General features: G+C 30.1%; 3 protein-coding genes and 1 non-coding gene across 4 annotated transcripts; 2 read left to right on the forward strand and 2 right to left on the reverse strand.

The window, feature by feature from the left end:
• Positions 1 to 679: 679 nt before the first annotated feature.
• LOC123911020 (protein IQ-DOMAIN 23-like) lies at positions 680 to 6,377 on the forward strand. The gene is made up of 4 exons (XM_045962339.1): positions 680 to 1,496; positions 4,346 to 4,549; positions 4,693 to 4,761; positions 5,409 to 6,377. The coding sequence occupies exons 1-4, from the start codon at positions 1,083 to 1,085 to the stop codon at positions 6,009 to 6,011; spliced, it is 1,290 nt and encodes a 429-aa protein (XP_045818295.1). The 5' UTR covers positions 680 to 1,082; the 3' UTR covers positions 6,012 to 6,377.
• Positions 6,378 to 7,868: 1,491 nt separating this feature from the next.
• LOC123902593 (putative non-specific lipid-transfer protein 14) lies at positions 7,869 to 8,608 on the reverse strand. Its single transcript, XM_045952360.1, has one exon. The coding sequence runs from the start codon at positions 8,552 to 8,554 to the stop codon at positions 8,186 to 8,188; it is 369 nt and encodes a 122-aa protein (XP_045808316.1). The 5' UTR covers positions 8,555 to 8,608; the 3' UTR covers positions 7,869 to 8,185.
• A 255-nt stretch (positions 8,609 to 8,863) lies between these two features.
• Positions 8,864 to 8,937, forward strand: TRNAV-AAC. The gene has a single exon. It is a non-coding gene; the product is annotated as a tRNA-Val (tRNA).
• A 521-nt stretch (positions 8,938 to 9,458) lies between these two features.
• LOC123902850 (RHOMBOID-like protein 2) lies at positions 9,459 to 11,471 on the reverse strand. The gene is made up of 5 exons (XM_045952652.1): positions 11,045 to 11,471; positions 10,569 to 10,732; positions 10,230 to 10,393; positions 9,863 to 10,113; positions 9,459 to 9,761 (listed from the first exon to the last, which is right to left on the reverse strand). The coding sequence occupies exons 1-5, from the start codon at positions 11,350 to 11,352 to the stop codon at positions 9,644 to 9,646; spliced, it is 1,005 nt and encodes a 334-aa protein (XP_045808608.1). The 5' UTR covers positions 11,353 to 11,471; the 3' UTR covers positions 9,459 to 9,643.
• Positions 11,472 to 23,721: the final 12,250 nt, after the last annotated feature.

Consider the following 23,721-nt stretch of genomic DNA (forward strand, 5'->3'; position numbering starts at 1 on the left):
TGCATATTTAATGTATCTGGTCTATATTACAAGACAGATGCATTAAATATGCAATGAATCTAAAAAGTTAATTTTTGCTTATATATTATCACGGGGGTGTATAAAAGAGAAGTTATGACACAAAAGTAAGAAAAAAGTGAAAAATGATTCCGTGGACATTTGAGTGACGAGGGTTCCGAGTTTAGAATAAAATAAACTTTTAAATACTCCTACTAATCGTTCTAACACATAAACACAAATTTTGGATAAACAACATTTCTTTTCTCTAAAATGTATGTATACAAAAGATTATTTATTTCTTTAAAAAAAAGTAAGTGATTGTCGAATTATTAATCAGTTCCCCTAAAATGAACTCTAGATTATCAGGATCTTTTCTCCTAAGAATTGGAAGATTAACAAATAATAAAACTATGAGGGCTCATACGAAATGCAGTGTTATGGATATGAGGTCGGAGCTTTAAAGCACCAAATAAAGGTTGAACTCACGTCACACTCAAGGACTGATGGACTCTTTAGCCCCTTAGTTCCAACTGAGAGACTATTGTTTCATATAATTGAAGAAAAAGAAAGAAAAAAAAGAAAAGGAGTACGATAATATAGAGTGTAGTCGAAAGTTAAGTAAAATGTAATTAAAAATTGTTTATCAACAACTTGATTCTCTGTGAAAGAAAAACAACTTGATTATGACCAGTTGGTTAAAATGTGGATAATACGACAAATTTAAATAGTATTTACTGAATTGAAATGTCTATGCTATTTATTTTTATGCAATGAAATGTCTATGTTATGAAAGTGTTGCAATACAAATTGTGGCTAGGTAAGGTAGATAGAGATGACATCCATAGTTGTCAACCTTGTAATTACGCGTGAGGTTGAAATTTGACTATAAAAACCAAAGTCCCATGACCAATTCTAGTCTCCGACACTCTCCATCTATAGAATCCAAGTCTTGTGTTCCCACTTCTTCTTCAACTACTTTTTCATTCTCATTTCTTCACCTTAACTTCTCTTTCCCTGTTCCTCACCAATTCCTTAAACACCTTCCTTCCAAAGTCAAACAAAATTCACTAATGAGTTGAAATATGGGATTTCTCCGGCGACTCTTTGGCGCCAAAAAACCGGCTCCTCCCTCTAATGGGTCGGGTACCAAGCCTAACAAAGACACTAATAAGAAAAAATGGAGCTTTGCCAAACAAAGTGGCAGAAGAAGGTCACTCCCGCCACCTCCGCCGCCGCAACCAACTGATTTCATCCAATTTGACTCCTCAACTTCCTTAGAACGCAACAAACATGCAATTGCTGTTGCTGCAGCTACAGCAGCAGTAGCCGAGGCTGCTCTAACCGCTGCTCGTGCTGCTGCTGAGGTGGTTAGACTGACAAGCAACGGTGTCGGTGGAAGTAGTGCCGTAAGCAGACCCAGAGTGCGTGTTGACCATCCACGGTTGCCGGTGGAGACCGCCGCTGTTAAAATACAGTCAGCTTTCCGCGGTTATTTGGTGAGTAAAAATTGTCTTTCAATATTTTTGTTTACTTTCGGTAGTTTACAACGATGTCTTTGAAATCATAGTCACATTTGCTTACGAGGATTTGCTTACGAGGATTATGTTTTTGGTCCCTTGGTTTCTCGTTTTCCTGATTCAGGACACTAATCAAAAAAATTAAAGTTATAAAAATTAATGCTAACTAGGACACTAATCAAAAAAAGTTATCTTTAAATTTATATAGTTTTTATTTTACAAAGTTTTCACCGTTATTAGAAATGATTAATCTCCAACAAAAAATTTGTGGGGTATACAAGGTGGATTCTACCATTCCAACCAAATTTTCTTAATCAGGAATCGAACTCCCGATCATGTACTTGAGGCGACTAAGACTCTTGCTACTTGGACCAATTCATAGTAAGTTTTCAACTAGATGGAGTAATAATCATGGCATCAAGGCATGTTCACCGCGTCGCAGTAATTTCAAATTGGGTATCATCTTATGATTCCTATCCAGTCGGTTGGCATACTATACACCGGTCAAATTTTGTCAATCAAATAATAATTTTTTTATTCAAGGTCAAATACTTTTCAATGTTTGTTTTTTAATAATAATGCAATTTTATTAGCTAGTGAAAGCAAACTGTTCCGTGGACATCGGAGTTGGTCCCTTCCATACATGTACATCTCATATGATCTAAATGAACAACTTTTAATTAACCTGTTAAATAAAAATACCATGTATTATAAATTATAATTAACTTTTTTTGTTGCTAAACTTAAGTATGAGTATATTTTTTCGTACAAAAAAGTATGAGTTTCTTAAAATGCTTAAAGGGATACAATAGATGGCAATGTCAATTGGCAACGTCATGTTACTATTTATAGTAGTAACATTGTGGAAAGTGTTTGTTTCTCTGTCGCCTGGAATTGTGTACTGATGCTGCGTGCTAACAAATTGCTTTATGTGTCATTTCTTCGTCACACACTCAAACCTTCAATTTTTCTTTTTATTTCCCTCTCCTAAATTCTTAGCCATATAGTCTCTATTGACTATTGAGTGACAATATTTAACTTTTAAAAGTGTATTTTTTTTTAGAATTTGAATGTGTTGTGTCACTTGTGTGGGAATTCAAAGGAAGAATGAAATTAAAGGAATAGCATAAGAGACCCACATATTTGGTGAGATGTAAGGTTAATTCTAGAGTGTGAGAGTAAATCGTGAATTTCATTGTGGAGTTGATCATTTAGGAGGCGGTTCAATCTTGTATAGAAAAAATAAATAAATGTTTTACTACTAATTCAATAATTAGTCTCATAATAACTTATTGGCGGTCAAAGACTCTAATTACAGCGAGTTAGATGAAAAAAAAAAAAGTAAAAATATATATTTTGACATTTTATTCATTTAAGGAAATGTGGTAGTGTTGTGAGTGAGATCCCCCCTAGACAAAGAATTATGATAGTTACCCTTACATGAGGCAAACTAAGATGGCCCTTACTGGACCATTGCCAACCTATCATCAACACGTTTGAGCTAATGGCCCCAAGTACTAGTAGGTAGGGTTGCTATTACTGATTGTAATGTCACAATGTAATAGGAGAGCGATTAACAAGTTGGTAACCACTTATTTTGTTTGTGGCTGCGTATGGGGTATGTATTCTTTGTGATCAAGTCTTTTTCTATGCTTTGCCAATTCAATAGGTAAAAAACATTCCTTTGTGGGAAAAAAGGGGCTTTGCAAATTACTATTGGTGAAAGAACTAAATTTGGTTAAGGTCACTAATTAACAAACTACTATAATATTAGAGAGAAGGAGAGAGGTTACAATCAGCTAACTAATTAGCTTAACTTATTCTATAATTACCTTTTTGTTTTTCAGTTTGTTATGCAAGGCAAGCGAAGGTGAGAAATTTAGCACTCTTTCCTTGCTTGTCATTTCTCAAATGAAGTTTCATTTTACTATGTAGTCTTAATTAACTTCAACTAGGAGCAAACATTTCATTTCTTCTTTATGAAGTTTTCTAAATGATGTCTTATGGACCATGGTAATTGTTCTTTGTCCTTAAGAATAGTTTAATTTGGTTGTTACTCATTGAATTTTTTTCTCATTTTATTTTTGTTTTGGATATGATCTATATAGACTATTAGATCATATTAAACTCTAATAATACCATGTTGAAATTTAGCAACCCCCAATTGAATAAGTCTTTGCATACTAGGCATTAATAGTATGGACTAATGTTGCTCCAAAAAAAAATAGTATGGACTAACAAATGAGGGATCCGGATTCACAGCAGTGCAGAAAGCAGACAATTTTATATCTCATGCGCTAAATACAGATCGGACGGTCCATATTACATATTAATAAAACTAATTGATAATGATCTCAACCGTCACTTTTTAATCGGACAGCTAATGCAGTAATTGTGTTACTGCTATCAATGAGTACACACTAGGAAAAAGAATTCACTCAAGTGTAATTGTCACCGGTGTAATATTCACTGGAGAGGGAACAATATATGTCTGCACCATTAAAACATCTTTTTATGTTTTTTCACTTCTTAAAATTTTTAATAAATGGTCCAAATTTTTTTGGAGAAACTTTACACGAGTGAGGATCTCCTCCCGCACACCGGTAACATTATAAGACATTTATTTGTGAACAATAACTATGAAACACGATCACTCATCATATTAGGTGTGTCTCAGTGTCGGACACACATTAGTATCCAATATAACTATATTGAAATATGTCATTTTTAAATTACTATTATTCGTGTTGACGTATTTGTGTCTTGTTTGTTGTCTTTGTAAATGTTTCATAGACAATAACAACATTTTTATTGATTAATTTTGGAAGGCTAGGAGGGCGTTGAGAGCACTTAAATCATTGGTAAAGTTGCAAGCATTAGTTAGAGGGCACATAGTGAGAAAACAAAGTGCAGATATGCTTAGGCGTATGCAAACATTAGTGAGACTGCAGACACAGGCACGTGCAAGTCGTGCCCACTTATCAACATCAGATAATTTGCATTCTTTTAAGTCTTCACTTTCTCATTACCCTGTAAGTATACCAAACTCTATCAAGATTGTGATTGACTATGCTGTTTTAGGTTGGATTGAATGAATGTACTTATTACTAAAAAATATAATAATTGATGATCATTAATATCTCCCTTTGTATTTTAAATTTATACTTAATTGTAGGTCCCTGAAGAATATGAGCATTCACATCCTGTCTACACTACAAAATTCGGTGGATCTTCCATGCTCAAGGTACAATATGCTTAAAAAGTCTCACATCCGATCGGATGTGAGATGATATGAATAGAGTTTATAAGCAGATGCAATCTTTACCATATAAAATTAATTTTGTATGGTTGAGTTAAGTTTAAATTTCAATTCTAAAATTTTCTCAGATTAAGAATGAGATATTTGTTAACGGTAAAAGATAGTTGTTTGATTCATAAAGTAGATTAAAAAAATTTGTTTTGAATTCTATAAAAAAATATGTTTTTTTAAAAAAATATTACTCCTTAATTATGAAGGAATTAATATTTTTGTAACAAAATTAATATATTAATATGACATCATTTTTTGAATTATTCTTATATGGTCACATGACCAAATATAATTTTTTTGTCACACTCACAAAATTTGAATTTTTATTTTATTAATTTATTCTTTTAATTATTTCATAAATAATAAAAAATTATGTCAGTCTGACTATATGGTTATGTGACCATGGAAGTCTTGCTCTCATTTTTTAGTTCGAATAGCACATTATATTTCATTCAAAATCTTAAAAAACTATTGTTTAATTCATTTATAATCGATGTGAGACTATCATTTAGACTATAAAACAAAGATAGAAAATGTTTCATAAGTTCTGCTTAATTGATTTAGTTTCTATAAACTTGCAGAGATGCAGTTCCAATGCAAATGTTAGGAAGATTGAGTCAGAAAAACCACGTTATGGTCCCAATTGGTTAGACCATTGGATGCAAGATAACTCATGTAACAAAATAAAAAACACTTCATCAAAGAATCGACAAGCCGATAATAAAAAATGCGACAAGATTCTCGAAGTAGATACTTGGAAGCCACATGATTCACCATCAAAATATTCAACAAAACCTCAAAATCAAAGTCTCCCGCGTACCGCTGATAATAGTCCACAAACATTTTCTGCTTCTTCAAAAACTGGAAATGGTGTAAGGAGAGCTACACCCTTTACACCTACAAGGAGTGAGTGTTCATGGAGTTTCTTAGGTGGATACTCTGGTTACCCTAACTACATGGCAAATACTGAATCTTCTAAAGCTAAGGTTAGATCACAAAGTGCACCAAGACAAAGGGTTGAGTTTGAGAGATGCAGTTCAACTAGAAAACCTTTTAAGGGATTTTGGGATGTGGGGCCTACTAATTCAGACCAAGATTCTGAATATGAATATTCAAGGAGTCACAAAGTCTCACCTGCTTTGAGTCGTTTTAATAGAATTGGAAGTAGTAATAATTTAAGGTGACACATTTTGCCTTATGCTTATGTGTATTATCAAGATATTTGAATTACCTCATTTTACCACAAAAAAGAAAAAGAAGATATGTTTTCTTTTGCTTGTTTTTTCTTGTGTGGCAGCTTTTAAAAATGTAATTATGTTTTTTTTTTTTTTACTTTGTTGACTTTATAACTGTGTTGATTTGTAAATCATGACTTGGTTTGACTATTTTGCTTAGTGGAATGTGCATGGTTGGTTTGAATTGTTACTAACAAACAAGAAACTAGCCCCTTCATAGTTCATACTTACCCTAAAAGGAGTTTTTCTCCAAAGTGAACAGAAGAGTTACAGTACTTAGTGTCAATATGAATAAAATTATTGCTTTTTCACTTTATATGCAAATACATTACTTTTGCAATTATATTGTTCATGATGGACCCAAGTAATCATTTCTTGGTGGAGATCCTTGCTTGTATAGTTGTATGCTTGTGTGTGATTCAATTTTTAAATGAAATCACAAAACAAAAACTAGTTCAATTGATCAATCTCTTTTATGGTTAACAAGTAACAACTGAACTAAGTTCACGAGCACAATTTATTTTTTGTTTTGTTTGAATCTCAGCTGCTACATAGATACTGATAGTGTAGTAGTTATCATAGATAGCTATTTTGAGAAGACCTGGTTCCAATACACAGTTGAATCAGTATAGTTCCCATTGGCCATGATGATTTATCCAATCCACTGTGAATTCACGGAAACTATAACTTATCTCTATTATTATAGTTAAGCCTTTCGGTGGTCCATTTAATGAGATACTATAAAACAAAAGGACAAAATAATTCATATAAATAAAAGTGAAATTAACATGACACCATTACAGTACCATCTCCTTTCCCTTTCCCTTTCCCTTGTGCTGTTTTGATCTTGAATTACTTCTCTTTTTATGTATACCACCTTTGTATCAAATGGCAACTAAAAAAGCACTTTTCTTTTACTGCTTTTGTAAAGTGTGATGGCTTGTTAGCCTTTCATTATGCCAAAATGATTTTCTTTTTATAAATCAATCATATAAAAGCTGAAAAAAGAAGTTTATTTGAATCAATTTGAATTTCAACAGTTAAACTAAGAGTGATGATAATGTGCTAGTTGAATTGCTTTCACCTGGTCTACAGCACCATGAGAAGAACAGGACCAAACTATAGCACTGATGGTGAATCATAAAACTGTACTAGGATTAATTATTGAAGATGTGCCATATCCATCATGATGTACACTGACTCTAGGTCCATTTTTTGAATGTATCTTCATGAATAGTTTAATCTGTTGATGGAGAAACAAAAGAGGAATTATAGGATCAATATAATGTACTAGAATACAATACAATAGTACATGGTGGGGGATAATCTGATAAATGGGTTAGGAGAGTGGCTAAGAAGCAAACTAATGAGTCCATCAATAAGAAAATTCAATTCAAACCAGTTAGGTTGGTTCGGTTTGTTTCTAAGTTCAGGTTCAAACCGAATCAAATCAAACAAACACAACTTCTGTATTGGTTTGGGTATTGGTTTTATGTAATTCAAAATCAATCGCTCGAAAACCAAACCCATATTTGTCATTATTTCTTTGATTTTCACATTTTATTAGTAGTGTTGGCTTATAAAATATGTTGCCTAAGTTCATGTATTTATTTTAATTTTAGCTTATGTACTTGTTCTTCTAAGGGTATAAAAAATGTGATTAAAAGCAATTAATTTTTAGATTTTAGAATATAAATTTTTAAATGTTTAAAAATGTTAATCCGGTATACCAAACCAAATCAACTCGTTCTTAATTGGTTTGATAAGATTTCAGCAAGAAAAAATTACAACAAAATATTGTATATGACATTACAACAAACTTTTTATTATTTCCATTAGTGAATCTTATAATACTTGGACTATTGGCAATCACACTTACTCAAGGCCAAGCCCAAAAGGCATTGCTTAATTAGGAAGTTTCTTTTTCCACCCCCATGTTTCTTAAAAATCACTCCGTTCTGGATTTATCCATCCAAACGGGAAAAAAATATCATTTCGTATGAATTTATAGATCCGAGAGTGAGAAAAAATGATGTTTTTTTCCGTCTGGATTGATAAATTCGGAGAGATGCAATTTTTAATAAATCAATGAGAGTGTTAAAGTAGCTTTCTTATAATTACGCTTAAAGTATACATTGTGGATTAGGAATAATTGTGAAGCCCAAAGAAATACCACATAAACCTGGCAAGGTACCTATAGCTGTGGCATTTGTGCTGTAATTTTGAAGAAGGCCCATTATGCATCTACAAACAGATTGCTTATTATCACCTGAATTAGCAATTATACTTAATCCTAACATGGCATCACAACATGGGGACCCTGGAATTGGGTCTGGGGTACCATAGCTGATGAATATGGAGCATGCAGAAAAAAGTTGAGAAACTGTGGAGCATTCTATGTATGCTAACACAAAAGGGGCAGAGGATAATAGTAACATCAAAATTCCAATTATTCTTAATAATTTGTAGCTTCCATTTGTACAAAGTTCCATTAGAATATGCTTCTTCAAAGGAAATATTTTTTTCTTCTACTTCTTTAATCTCTATTTTTTTTTGTCCTTTGCTTAAAAAACTTTCCAAATAATGAGTATCTTATAAAATAAATTATAAAATCATATATAAGTGTGAAATTTTAATTTGGTTGGTGTGCAATGTGGAGCTTGTGGTTTTACATTTTACATACATGAATTTTATATGAACTTTGAGGCATGCATGACGCAACTATTTTTTCATAAGCAGAACATTCAATGTGATTCTTCGCAAGGTTATTTGTAGTTTTGTTTACGAAATTCATCAACAAAGGTTTCGTGGTGTAGTTGGTTATCACGTCAGTCTAACACACTGAAGGTCTCCGGTTCGAACCCGGGCGAAGCCAATTGTTTTGTTTTTTTTCCTAATGTAACACTATTGCATCAAAGTCTCAGTACCTTGCAACGTGTGAACTCAAGTACCAATGTTTAAGGAAAACAATGTAAACTGTGATCATATGTTTAAGTTTAGGAAAAACTCAACACAGCTTTTTTAAACCTTTATAGATTCAGTAATGATTCTGGTGAGATGTAAACATCTTATTTCTAATCAGTTGCTTTCCTACCTAATTTGCTTATGTAAAACATCATTCATTTGATTCTGAGACATTTCTTACAGATAAATTTTCGTATTTATCGTTTCTTATAAGACATTCTGATGTATACTTCTTACAAGACATTGATGTATGCTTGGCCATGTTTTTTAATTCAATGTATGCTTATAAGTTGAAGCACTATATTATAACTTATAAGATAATTAATTTGGAATGTTGATTGATACTTCCTTCTAAATCAGTTTATCACTCCCTTGATTACTTAAAGGATTACATTACATGAATATATAACTTGAAAGTTCCTAACAAATTCATATACAAATAAATTTCTTCATATATTATATATATACTTTGTATGTTTATTTATCATTAAAAAGGAAGATATAAATCCACAAAGACAGACCAATTAAACAACCAAACAAACGAAATAACAGCTATGTATATACATACATAGAGAAAGAGTAATTCCTAGTTAAAACCATATATAAGCTGTTGCAGTTTAACTGTCATTGTTGCATTCCCATTTAGAGCTTGGCACACATGTTAGATAATGACACCAATGGCAATGATCATATCCATTCTTACCCTTGAACAGCATCACAGTTCCAATTGATAACCTGCATTTAAACAAATAAATTCAATAAGTTCATGACATATACTAGTAACTTATAAAAAAATTGAAACTGAATTTAATATTACTAATGAGAAAGGATGTTACCCAATAATCAAGAGAATTAGAGAGACAATCCCTAGAACATATTGGTAAGCTTTGAATTTTGACTTGAGGCGAATACCAGTAGGAAGACGTCGCTGCTCTAACCAACCGTATTGAGGACGTGGCAGCAAAATGAAACCAAGGAGAAATCCTACCACAAATCCCCCAATGTGAGCAAAGTTATCAACGTGCGGCAAAATGCCTATAGCGAGGTTGACGACTATGATAATGAGAAGGGTGAACAAAGCCATCACCTACATAAACCCGGGAAAAATAGAATCATAAATAAAGGTCAACTCTACTTTGATGTGTTTCTCGAATTCAAGAATTATAATTCGATTAGGGTGTCCATTTCATTAGCTACACTAACTTTATTGGAATATATAGTCCAATTTGTAAGAAGTTCTGATAGCATTGCTCCAAGGAGTCCAAAGAGAGCACCAGAAGCACCAACGGAGATGTTGTTTCGAATAAAAAGAGAAGAAAGTACACTTCCACCAAATCCAGATAATAGGTATATCAATCCAATCCTGACTGCCATAAATTTGTCAAACTAAAATATTAGGTCATGACCATTTACTAGAACAACTACATCAAGTTCTCTAAAAGGTAGCATAAGATTATAAGGTTATTGCAATTAATAAAATCAAAAGTCTCTAAAGGGTGCTTTTCCTTATTTTGTATGACATTCAGCAGAGGAAAAACTTACCAAACCCAAATTGTTGTTCGAGGCGAATTCCGATAAACACAAGGCTGACCATGTTTGATAGCAAGTGAATAATTCCAGCATGTAACCAAATACAAGTGAAAAGTCTCCATCCTTGATGCTGGTGCACAACATTATTCCATCTAAGAGCTCCCATTTTGGTTAATCTTCAAAAATCCACAACACATTTCAAATCAATAATTTTTCTTCAATAACATAACAGCCTATACTAGTTAATTAAACTGTTACATTCAAAGAACTGCAATTTTCTCCTTCAAAGTTCAAACACTCAAATTAGTATCAAACACTGAAATTACCAAATTACACAGAAACAATTCACTAAACTAAGCAAGTTCAGTAGCCAATAAGAACAATACCAAAATCAAATTAAACCCAACAAAATAACAAAATAATAAAAATAGAAGCAAAAATAGAATAACAGAAATTAAATAAAAACAGAAACTTGATGAATCCCTTACGTTGAAGAAGAAGGACCAAGCAATGGGTTTTCCCTGAAAGGTTGAAAAGAGAACCTGCCAAGGAACCTAGCAACACAATCACCTTGAAAACCGAAAGTGTTATGGGGACAATTGTTGATGCCCATGGCTACAATGAAAACAACAACATTAATAAACACAAAAAGAGGTACAAGCCATGAATTTCTATGATGATTTTCAGCATCATCATCATAAACATAGGAAGAAGCAGGTGGTGCAGAGTAATCGTTGTTGTTGTCCCCTGTTCTGTTTTTTGTCCCTCCACTTTCAACATCTCTCCTAGAATTCATTGTTAATTCTCTCTCTGACTCTGTGTCTCTGAGGAATATTTGAAGTATGAAATTTGGTTGTAAAAATAAAGCCAATTTAGTAGAATGAAGAGGTGGAGTAGTTGTTGGTGAATGGGTTTTAAATACAAAGTAGTGGGGTTTGATTAAGCCAATTTCATCACTAATTTAATCATTGTATCGTGTTACTAAAATTTGGACACTATCCACGTCATTTAAGGGTTTTTTACTTAGGTGGGAACTTGGCTACCCATTTCTTAAAATTGGGTCAGATAGCCCATCCTATGTGTTTTAAATACATTGGTTCAATCAAAATATCACTTATAGCATTATTAAAATGTGGTATTTTTCAATTGTGACAATACAACTTTTTAAGAATTATAGATTCACCCATGATCCAATTCATATTTCCTAATTTTTCTGTCATTCTCTTCCATCTCCTTCCTCTTCGTATGAACCTGTTAGAATTTTCGGAAAAAAAAAACTCTCCTTTTACTTCTTCTTTTTACTAAATGTCTCTCCTTCTTCTTATGCAAATTCATCTCGCATAATTGTTAACATACTATAATGTAACCATGATTTTGGTATCAAATCTATATATTTCTTCAACAAATCTGGGTAGTTCTTCAGCAAATCTGAGATTTATACTTGTTTGTATTTTGTCAGATTTTGACTTTAATATTTGATTTAACACTTTTTTTAATCGAATTAAAATCATAAATATATTAGAAATGACTTGTATGATGTTTATGGGTGGTGATTTTTTATGTTAAAAATGCTCTGAAACGTGCGACTTTTGGATCCAAATGTGCGGGTCGTAACCCGGGTCAGAGTGACCCGCTGGAGGTTGAAGATGATTCTTTTTTTTACGTTGGTTATATGGTATATAATTTAAGAAACTAAACCATTTAACAAGTAGCAGCCTTGGCCCAGCGGTTGGGTATTTAACCAAACTAGTAGGTCATGTGTTCAAACCTTGGCAGTGCCTTTTTTTGACTATTATTTATTACTTAAACGTTGCCATACATTCAATTCATGCTTAAAACATTTTTGTGAAATCCTCTTAATTTATATTTTAAAAACTAACTATGTTTCTTTTAAAAAAAAATAATTAAGTTTTCGATGAGACTGTTATTACGATCGGTTTCTATACATTAGAAATCCGATCATCAATTTTTTCATTCTTGTTGGTTTGTTAGTCCAATTATATGATATTGAACGGTCAGATTGATAAAATTCAAAATCTCCAGTCAAAATCGATGGATGTAGTTAAACTTTACGACCCTTTAATTAAAACTATGTTTCGATGAGACCGTTATTACAAACGTTCTATACTTTCGGAGTTCGATCATCAAAATTCGTATTCCCATATGTTTGTTAGTCCGATTATATTGATAAAATTCATAATATTTAGTCAAAAACGGTAGTTTTTCCCAAACTTCTTAGCATTTTCATTAAAACTAGTTTTATGATGAGACAATTATTACAATCGGTCTATATGTTTGAAGTCCGATCTTCAAATTTCTCATTCTAAGTCATTTGGCAGTCCAATTACGTGATATTGAACAGTCGGATTTATAAAATTCGAAATTTTCAGTCAAAATCAGTAGTTTTAGTCAAACTTTATGGTCCTTTCATACAAATTAGGTCTCAGATGAGACTATTATTACAATTGATCTATACGTTTGAAGTTCGATCATCAAAATTCTCATTCTAATTCGTTTGTTAGTCCAATTAAGTGATATTGAACAGTCAAATTGATAAAATTTGAAATCTCCCGTCAAAATCAATAGTTTTAGTCAAATTTCATGTCTCTTTCATAAAAATTACGCTAACATTTTAGGGGGGAATGCAAAAAAAAAAAAAAAAATTACACGGGGATAAAGCAAAACTTGCTAACATTATAGGGGTAAAACCTATTAACTCTATTTTTAAAATATAAATATTAATTTATTATTTTTATGATTAGAATTTTAAATGCAAAATTGAAGGAGAAAAAAAAAATAAAAATACTTTATAAGCAAAAATGTATTTTATCAGTTCGTATATTTAATGTATCTAGTCTGCATTAGTGTTACAGATCATTTATGAGTTTTAGAAGAGCTTTTGAAAGATTTAATGATCTTTATATAGATAAGACAAAACTTATATGTATTGTTTTAGGTGCAGTTTTCCTGTTCCTCTCATAAAAATGTAGTAAAACTCTGTATATGACACTGTACATGATTTTTCTTGGTTTATTAATTAGACAGGGGTGGTTTATGATCAATTTTGACCCGGAATCACCTCTTTTGATTGTTTTTTATACTAATTAATTTTATTATATTATTATTAATGGTTAGGATTAAACTTATTATATTATTATTAATGGTTAGTATCAATTTTTTTAGTAATATTGTTTATGTTTCGTTTATTAAAAAAAAAGAACGTTTATGTTTCTTTTATTTTTTTGATGAAAAATATTGTTTATGTTTTTTTCTATAGAGTACTAGTTATTCGATATTTAAGTTTGTCATTATATTATGGTAGAAACTTTACTTAGAAAATATTTGAAAATTTGCTATGTAATAATGTTAAAATATAAGTGAAACTTTTTTTTTTAAAAAAAAAGTGAATAAATTTGATTATAATTATCAATGATAAATTATCCAATTTTTGTGAGACCTATACTTTCACTAACATATTAATAAGGTTGCCTATTTTTTAATAATTATACGGGACTATATTTATACTCATATATTTAATACAGGGACCTAAGTTTTTGGTGATTTTTACAAGACCTATGTTTTTACTAATATATTAATTAGGTAGCCTGTTTTTTCATAATTTATACATTATCTATATTTATGTTCATATATTAATACGGAGACCTAATGTTTCTTGGTGATAGTTTTACCATTGATCTTTTTCTGTTTTTTTTACCAAATATTATATTCTTTATATTTTATCTTTATATTTCATTGTCCTGCTAGTTTTTTTATGAAAAATATTGTTTATGTTTCTATTTCTATATTCATAATTTTATGCATATTCATCTTATTTTTTCTATAATTTCTATGTTCCTATTTTTAAGCATATCATCTTTCTATATTTTTTTTAAATATTTATTTTAGTTAAATTACGTTGAAAGATATAAAACTTGCAACGTGGTTAAAAGTAGTAAGAAAGAATAGAGTTTAAAGACTCGTCCAGTCGCACTGGTCATTGACTTTTTTTTATAAGAACACAAGTCATTGAATTTTATTCGATATTTAAGTTTGTCATTATATCATGATAGAAAATTTATTCAGAATTAAATATTTAAAAATTTACTATATAATATTGTTAAAATATAAGCGAAACTATTGTGCTATTTTTTGTAAAACTTATTAAATAAATAAATAAATAAATTTGATTATAATTATCAATGATAAACTATCTAATTTTTTATGTATCCGTCACAAATAACGGTCCCGTGTATATTTTTTAATAAAAAAATTAGGAATATTTTGGATAATTTAGTAAATTTGATAGTAATTAACTTTATTGTATTATTATTATTATATTATTATTATTATTAATAGTTGTATTTATTTATGAAAAATGTTATTTATGTTTTTTTTTTATGAAAAATATTATTTATGTTTCTATTTCTATATTCTTATAATCTATTTTAGTGAAATTACAATTAAGGATATAAAACTTGCAACATGATTAAAAGCAATAAGGATAAATTAGTAACTTTGGTAGTAATATATTTTAATATATTAATAACTAGAACATCGACTCGTGCGGTGCACGAGTCTGATTAGTTGTAAGATATATAATAATTAAATAAAATAAGATAATTCCAATAATGTAAGGTATATGAAAAAAATTGAGTAACATTAAACGATAGTTCAACAATAATTTTGGATAAATATTCATACAAAGAAAATTATGTTATATTACGGAAGACTTCCTTATAAACCGTCATCGATGATCAATATTTTTAATTTTTTTCTATAATTAACTCTTGAAATTGCAAGATATAACTGACCATGTGAAAACACCGGCGACGGAAGATATTTTTTTTTAATAGATTTCAATATTGTTGAAAGTGTTATAGTTTGAGAATATATATAATTTTCCAAATCACACGTGATAATAACTTTCCAAATCTCACACGGTAATTATTCTCTAAATTTATTATCCGGTAGAAAAAAAAATCATTGATCAGGAAAGACATAAAAATATTTCGTGATGAATAATATAGTCAACAATAATTTTGATATGATATACTTTTAAAATTGCTGGTGCTTATCAATTATTGCACATAATTTTAATCACAGTCGGTGTACTTGCCATAGTGGTTGGAAATATTGCTTGTGTATACAAATTAGGAGTTTAGAGTTTGCTTGTGTATACAAGCTTATAATATAAAAGATAGATAACATCACTCAAAAGTTACACCGATAATTTGATTCTTTCCATATATAATTAAGTAATTAATTAATTTCCACAAAATATTAAGTAATTAATAAATGATTCCTTCCATATATAATTAAGTAATTAATTAATTTCCACAAAATATTAAGTAATTAATAAATTTTACCATATATATACCACTTTAGGCCAACGTTTAAGTAATAATTTTATAAATTTTCGCAAAAAAGTGGCATAGCATGGACTTGAACACACGACCAGCTGCTTGATTAAGGAAACAGTTACCGCTGCACAATACATGATAGTTGAGTTGTTATTTATTTCTTTAATATATATATCACAAAGGTTACATAAAAACAGCATCATCTTCAACCTCCAGCGGGTCACAGCGACCCGGAATATGACCCGCATATGTATATCAAAATTCGCACTATTCAGATTAATTTTAATATAAAAAACTACAATTAATAACCCAGAAAAATCATACAAATCATTTCTAATTTATTTCTGATTTTATTTTTGATTAAAAATGTGTTAAATCAAATACCAAAATCCAAATCTGACAAAATGTGAACAAATACAAATACTCAGAATTGCTGAAGAACTTCACCCAGATTTATGGAAGAAATACCCGGATTTGATAATCTAACGATCTTAACACAAAATTATCAAGTTTTAAACATCAAAACATAAGATTTAAAAAAATTCTGAAGTTGTGAATCCCATAAAAAAAACGTTTTTCTTTGATTACTCCTTCCATGATTGTTGAAAAAACATAAGATTTGTGACATTAGATTCCTAAAATCATGATCTACAAAAGCCTTATAATATTTCACTGCAATTTGTTGGATTTCAAGTTTCGAAATTTTGAAAAAAGAATATGACGAAAATAATCTGGAAAGTAAGAAAAGAAGAAGAATTTAGAGATGAAAATAAAAAAATGTTCACTTGCAAATCTGAAGATGAAACGAAAAACCAATATTAAAATTAGAGGGGTTTTTTTGCAATTACATTATTCTAACATACTAGCCTTGCAAATTTTATATTTTATTACATAAATAATAGATGATAGATCAAATGGTTTAGATTGTGCCAACTCAAATGGGTACCTCAGCCCATTTTAATGGAATGGGTAGATAAGAATTTGCCTTTTACTTAACCGGAAGGTTCGGTTTTCTAATCATGAAAAAATAAATGGATCGGTTTAATCATGTTTAAGGTTGACTAATTAAGTTAAGTGCAAAACAACAAGTATTGAATATCACAAACAACAAGTATTGAATATCACAAGACAATATTGTATTGGGGAAGGATACACCAATATTTTTTATATTTAAAAATAAAATGGATATTTTCGTATTTTTTATAGCTTTATGATGGACAAAAATTTGTGATGTGATTCGGTGCGGGACAAAAAATCTTGTTTTTTTATCTATTGCTACATATTTTATTCAATCCCATAAACAGTTTTTAAAATCAAACAAGGTACAATAAAAATTGTTCGGTCCTCTATTTTTTAACAGATCAATCGCACTTAAGTTATATAGTTGATTGCGAAAACACAACCACAAGATCATTTGTACGACCGCGGAAACAAAACAAGCACTCATTGAAGTCACACTAGTCCAGGCTAAAAACTTTACATTAACGTTACACTTAGTTTTCCCATTGTCCGTCATTTTGAGTTGTAATGTTGGGTCACGCGGGGGGTCAGTCGGAGATCATCTACATTAGGTTTAAGAACAACTATATAAATGAGTTAGACACCACACTTTTACCCAAAATCTTAAGACGTTAGTTTTATGGCTCACGACATGAGCGATTCTTCAGGCCAGCAAGCCCAGGTAGTTGTCCAGGCTCTTGCCAAATTTTTGGTATTTTTAGGGTTCAGTTTAGAGAAAAATAAAGATTTTTAGGTGTTGATTTATTGAATTTTTTGTTCAAAACTAAGATAAACTAAAATTTTGCCCATGCTAAATAAAATTTTTGGCTCTGCCACTAGCTCGGTGCTGACCACTTTTATTATAAAAACTTTCAATTCAAAGAACCGATCAAACCATTCGTTGAACCATCAGCTCTCATACCATTAATTCCACACATCAAAAGTCATTCTTCCGACTTGAATCAACTTAAATTATTCAGTTTTATTCGTTCTATATATGAACCTTAAGAAATTATTATTTGCCAATCGTCATCCTCCTATTTTGTCTTGGATTAATATAGGTTGAATTGCCACAGGAAGTCCAGGACAGCTTCCTATGGGGATGTTTAGAACAACAGTGTTCATTTGTAGGTTGTTTTGTTGTCAATGTTATGGTCTTCGTGTTGAAGGTGCAATGAACTTACCTTTTAAGTCTCTACTCTCTTGGCAAACTAAAGCAGCTGACCTAGGGGTGGGCTGAGGTGGGCCGCGGCCCACCCCATCCCAAAAAAATAATTTTTTTTATATGTAGGGTATTAATTTAAATATATTATTAATGATTTTAAGTCACCCGGTATATATATGTACAAATATTAATATAAATATTAATTTAGAGTATATTATTGATGACTATAAGTAATTCGGTACACATATTAGTTCAAGTATTAGTGTAAATGTTAGTTCATAATTAATTGAATTTATAATAATAGATAAAATTAGCAGTTGAACTAGCGTATATAAATATGAAATGACATAAAAAATATGTTTAATTAATATTAAATTTTTAAAGTCCCATATTTTCACATTTGTTGTAATTTTAGTCCTATCTAAATATTTTTTTATTACTTTTTTGCTGTAAAATTAGCGAATTTTAATGGGAAAAAATTGTGAATTTTGGTCTCAAATTTGATATTTCATCTTTAGATTCAATGTTGGAGACAATAAATCACCTTTATAGCCAAAAATCACAATTTTTAGAGTAAAAATGTAGTTTGTTGGTACCAAAATAGTAACATGTGAAAATAGAAGAGCAAAAAATTCAATTTGAAAATAGATTGACTATTTTTCGGCCCACCCACGATATTTTTTCTAGTTCCGCCACTGAAACTAACGCACTACAAAGCTAAAGAAGTATGCTAGAATCAATTATAAAGATAAATTGATTCTAGTTAAGATTAATTAAATGATAAGCTAAATAAATTTCAGTTAACTAGAGATATTGGCTCTGTTTGGTAACACAAATAAGCTAGCTTTTAGCTTATTATATGAACTTATAAGCTTGTTTCAAAAAATTAGAGGTGTTTGGTAACAAACTTTTTGTACTAGCTTATAGCTTTTTTTCAGATGCTATTTCAAGTAGCATTTGAGCTTATAGCTTATAGCTTTTTACACTTTATTCCATTTTTACCCTTTAATTTAATAACTACCCACTCTAAAAAATAAACTACCAACTATCAATTATGTAATTTTATATTTAATAACCACTTTAAAAGCTAATTTTACCAAACACTTTAATTTCAATAAGCTAGTTTTTCAGCTATCAGCTATAAGCTAGCTTTTCAGCTATCAGCTAGCTTATAGCTTATTTTTACCAAACAGATCGATAGCTTCCATTCTGATAAGACTGAAACATGTGCCGCTGGATGCAATTGCAAAATGGCACCATATGAACACAACGTGTAAGCAAAATTCTTATTCTTATCACTACCAACCAATCGGTGCTGTTCACGTGCAATAACTTCACTGGCTTTTCAAGATTCGTTGCCTTGTCTCTATTGCTTCTCCCGGGAAAATCTCATCGAAGATAGATTTCTTTAGTAGTAAAATTCAACCATTCCTGCTTGTTCAAAAAAAAAAAAATTTAACCATTCCTTTGATGCTTGAGTTTTTAAAAATTTCTATAAGTTTTAATAAATAAATTTAAAGTAGTTTTTATTTTATATATTAATTAGTAGAACAAGTTTTTTATTAAAAAATAGATACAATTAATTTCTCAAAATAAATAATTTTTTTATTGAATTTCTCAAAATAATTAGAAATATAGATACATAATTTTATACAATCATTACTGAGTAGTTTTTTTATTTTATGGTTTACTGATTAGATTTTGTTACAAGGTATTTGGGTTGGACAGAAATATATAAAGTGGTGGTTAACATATCGCGTTTTCGGATTGTATCTTCTAAACCATCCTAAATCCCAAAAATCAGGGATATTTTTAGATTTTTGGGGGCCTAAGACACTGCGGGGTCTAAAAAGCAATTTTCACATATAGCTGGAGCTTGTCTTATTCAAGGCCCAAATTGTTTTAATGAGACTATGAGAGGTGCAAATTCAAGAATGCATATAACAATTCAGAGTTTCTCTTTTCACACCCTCTGAGTTTTTCATCACCTTTCAGCCTTTCAATTCTACCCTTTATAATGTGAGATGTGAATATGTAAATAGTAAATATTGGGGGAAAAAACAGTTTGCACCTTAGGATACGAACTGAGTTCGCTACCTAGAATATAAATTTTTTTTTTCTTCTTCAAATTGTGCAGCCCTTGAATTTGCTACTTAAGTAACGAAAGAATATTTATAAAATTTCCGAAAGAGCAAGCGAACAACCAGGAAACACAAAAATAAGAACTCTAACAATTCAAACTAGACCACATCACAAATTCTAGCTCAGTTCAAAACAAACATTGTTGACAAAAAAAAAACAACACAAAAGTTCTTCAACCAAAAATCTCAATTATTCAAATTAAAAAACCACCACTTTTACAATTAAATAATTCTCCATTTATTTTAAAATAATTGTTGCTTTAGCAAAAAATATTATTATTATTATAAAATAAGTGTTTTTTTTACTTTTTCAATCTAACATTAATTAAAAAAATTCAAATTACCGTGTACACAATTTAACGAAAAAAATTCTAAATGCAACAACTTTTTCTCTTTCGTGTTAATCTTTTGGTTCTTAGAAAAAGAGGCCCTAACAATTCAAGTTTACCCATAAAATAAATAAAGCTCGACAAAAAAATTGTTCCTACGTTTTCTTTATTATCCACTAGCGGGCCAGGTAAGCGCGTTCCGCGCCTGCCTGTGCGTTCCGTGCCTGCCTGTGCGTTCCGCATCTGTTTGTGTCTAACTCATGTCCCCAAAAAAAAAAACATGTCTTATGTTATGATGAGTTTGTTAATAAAAGAGTTTTGTTGCTAAAAAAAAAGATGTGCCTTATGTTTTTGTGAGTTTGTTAATAAAAGATTTTTGTTGCTACTAAAAAAATCAAGGATATTGTTGGTATTATGAAAAGTCCACATCAAAACTCATGTATCCTCTTTATATATAGTTTAGATGATTTTTTATAAATGTTCTTATATGTGGGAACTTGTTTCCATCCCCACTCTCGTTTACAAATTTACAATTAAACAATAGAAAAGTTGAAATGCTTAATGATTCAAAAAAAAAATAGAAAAGTTAGAAAAATGGAAAAGAATAAAATCCAATATTGGATATAAAAAAAAAGTTGGATTAGTGGCACAAAAAAATCCAATCTGTTAAATCCTACGGTCACGCCACTCATTCACAAATTTGGTCATTTGGACACTCACTTACACCGACTACTACTCCCTCCGTCCCAAAACTTTAGTTTTTTTGAATTTTGCACGGAGTTTAAGAAATGATAAGTAAAATTATTTTTATCCTTATTTTATTAAGAAAGAGAAAATATATTTAATTAATGTTTTAACTTTTGTGAGGGTACAAATGCTAAAGTATCACTAAATGTATATTCATTTCTTAAAAGGACTAAAGTTTTGTGATAAAATTAAAAAGTTAAAAAAATTAAAGATTTGAAACGCCGGGAGTAATTAAAAAATCAGCATGTGGCCAACCACGTTATAACTTATGTTCCAAACGCAACCTTAATTTTCCAGAAATGACCGTATAATCTTCAAGCGTTTGACACCGTTATTGGATCTTTTTAGACAACATTTGGTAGTTGCCGTGGTCTAGCACACACTGTATTAATGCCATTTGAAAAAGGAAAATAAATAGTGTCGACAAACAGTAGCTACAGGCGCGTGCATCACGCGTTCATAGTCGAATCGAGGGCAGACATCACGAACTCCTTATTCAACTAGTGAACCCCACGTCCCCACACTTAACTTGCGTCTAATATTTTAGAAAAATGTTTGGTTCACAAACAAACTAATTGCATAAATAAAATAAATCGATGAATGAACTTAAACTACGGTAAATCTTAATCTAAATTTATTTATTGATTTTTGTATTTTTTTTCTTTCCACTTTCTTTCTAACTAAACAGACTCCAAGAGTTTAGATGATTTGTTGTAGTATTTGCACATAGTTACAACAACAAAATCTTATTTTAAGATAGTAATGTGTAAAATGTTTAATCATTCGAAATAACAGAGAAACGATAAAAGAAATTAGATGCGGCAAATTTCATTGATGATACGATAAAAAGAATCGTCATATATATCTTTAAAAAGTTTATTATGCCTTATTTACTTTCTTCAAATCAAACGACTCTTGTGTGTTTGTTGAAACACTTGAGAATAATACATTTTATCGATACAATATTTTGATGAAGAGAGTAATGGGACTATCACCAAAATGACATCCTCTCGACCTCACAAATGATTTATCTGTATGTGGTTAAATTGGTTGTCTCGTGACCTATCGATAGTCGATTTTAGCGAACACCTACAAATAATTTTTTTGTGATTGAATGAAACCAAAATTGTGAATCTTGAATTATTATCGATCTTTAACCATTTAAGGAAGAAATTAGTTTGGTTGCTTGGATTATAATTTTGGTTTGTTAACAACCTATTGAGTCATCTGAAATTCTTACATGTATCGTTAATGCGTATCGGATCGACTATTTTTATTACTTGTACTTGTCTCAAGTTTTGGATGGAGAATGCCCTAGTTCATGATCATTTGGATTGTATTACTTTCATTATTTTCAAGAGGATTGTATTACTTATATTTTAGCATTTGAATTTGTTTTACTATATTGTTTATGGAATTTGAATTATTTTTGTAATTAAATTAAAAAATTAGATAAATGTTATATTTTAGGGCACTTGTTAGTGGATTAAATAGAGAAATTTTATATTAAAAATTGCACATTTAATTTTTTGTGAAGTTAATTTTTTTTTTTTAAGATATATATGTCGGTTCTTTAACATGGACTCCAAATACATATATTTCTTTTCTTTAAAAAAAACAAGTACATATGTTTTTTTTGTTGAAGGAAACAAGTACATATGTTAATCGCTCTATTTCATGGTAAGTATAGTATTTAAATTTAAAATGAGTGTAATTTTTAATGTAATAATATCATTATTTTTTTATTTACTATGATCAGACCAAAGTTATGTGCATGGATAACTCTCAAATGAATATTTACACTGTTCTTTTTTTGAATTTTTTTTATTTTAATAAAAGATAGTGTAAAATATGCTTTTAGTGCTCGTAATGTTAACGAGTTTGAGTTTTAATGCTTAACAAAATTCTTTTAATTTGTCCATGTAATTTCAAATTAATTAGTTTTAGTCCTTAATGTGGTCATGTCATACAAAAATTAAAATTCGTACAAATAACAAGAACGAAAATCAAAATTTGTTCAAATTACTGAGACCAAATTTAAAATCCAAAAATATGAAATGCATTCTCCAATTCTACATCTTCTACCATACCACTACCATTTTAAAAAAGAAAAGATCAAAATAGTATGAAAACAAAACTGATCAACATTTAGGATAAGATTTGAAATATTAATTTTTTATTTTATTTTGGTCAAAAATTGAAATATTATGGTTAATGAACTCCCTCTAGAACGGATGGATTGTTCGAAAAAAATCCGAGTTCGATTTATAATAGAAATATTATTTAATTAGATTTTACTTATCTCACAGTCAAACTCTAAATTACCGGCTGTCTTCCCCTCATAACTAGAAGTTAATACAAAAAAAGAATTTGACACTGATTAACTAATTAAATGGTTTTACTAGCATATGCCCTTAGAGCACA

The sequence above is a fragment of the Trifolium pratense genome, linkage group LG1 (assembly GCF_020283565.1).
Source record: "Trifolium pratense cultivar HEN17-A07 linkage group LG1, ARS_RC_1.1, whole genome shotgun sequence".
Taxonomy (NCBI): Eukaryota; Viridiplantae; Streptophyta; class Magnoliopsida; order Fabales; family Fabaceae; genus Trifolium; species Trifolium pratense.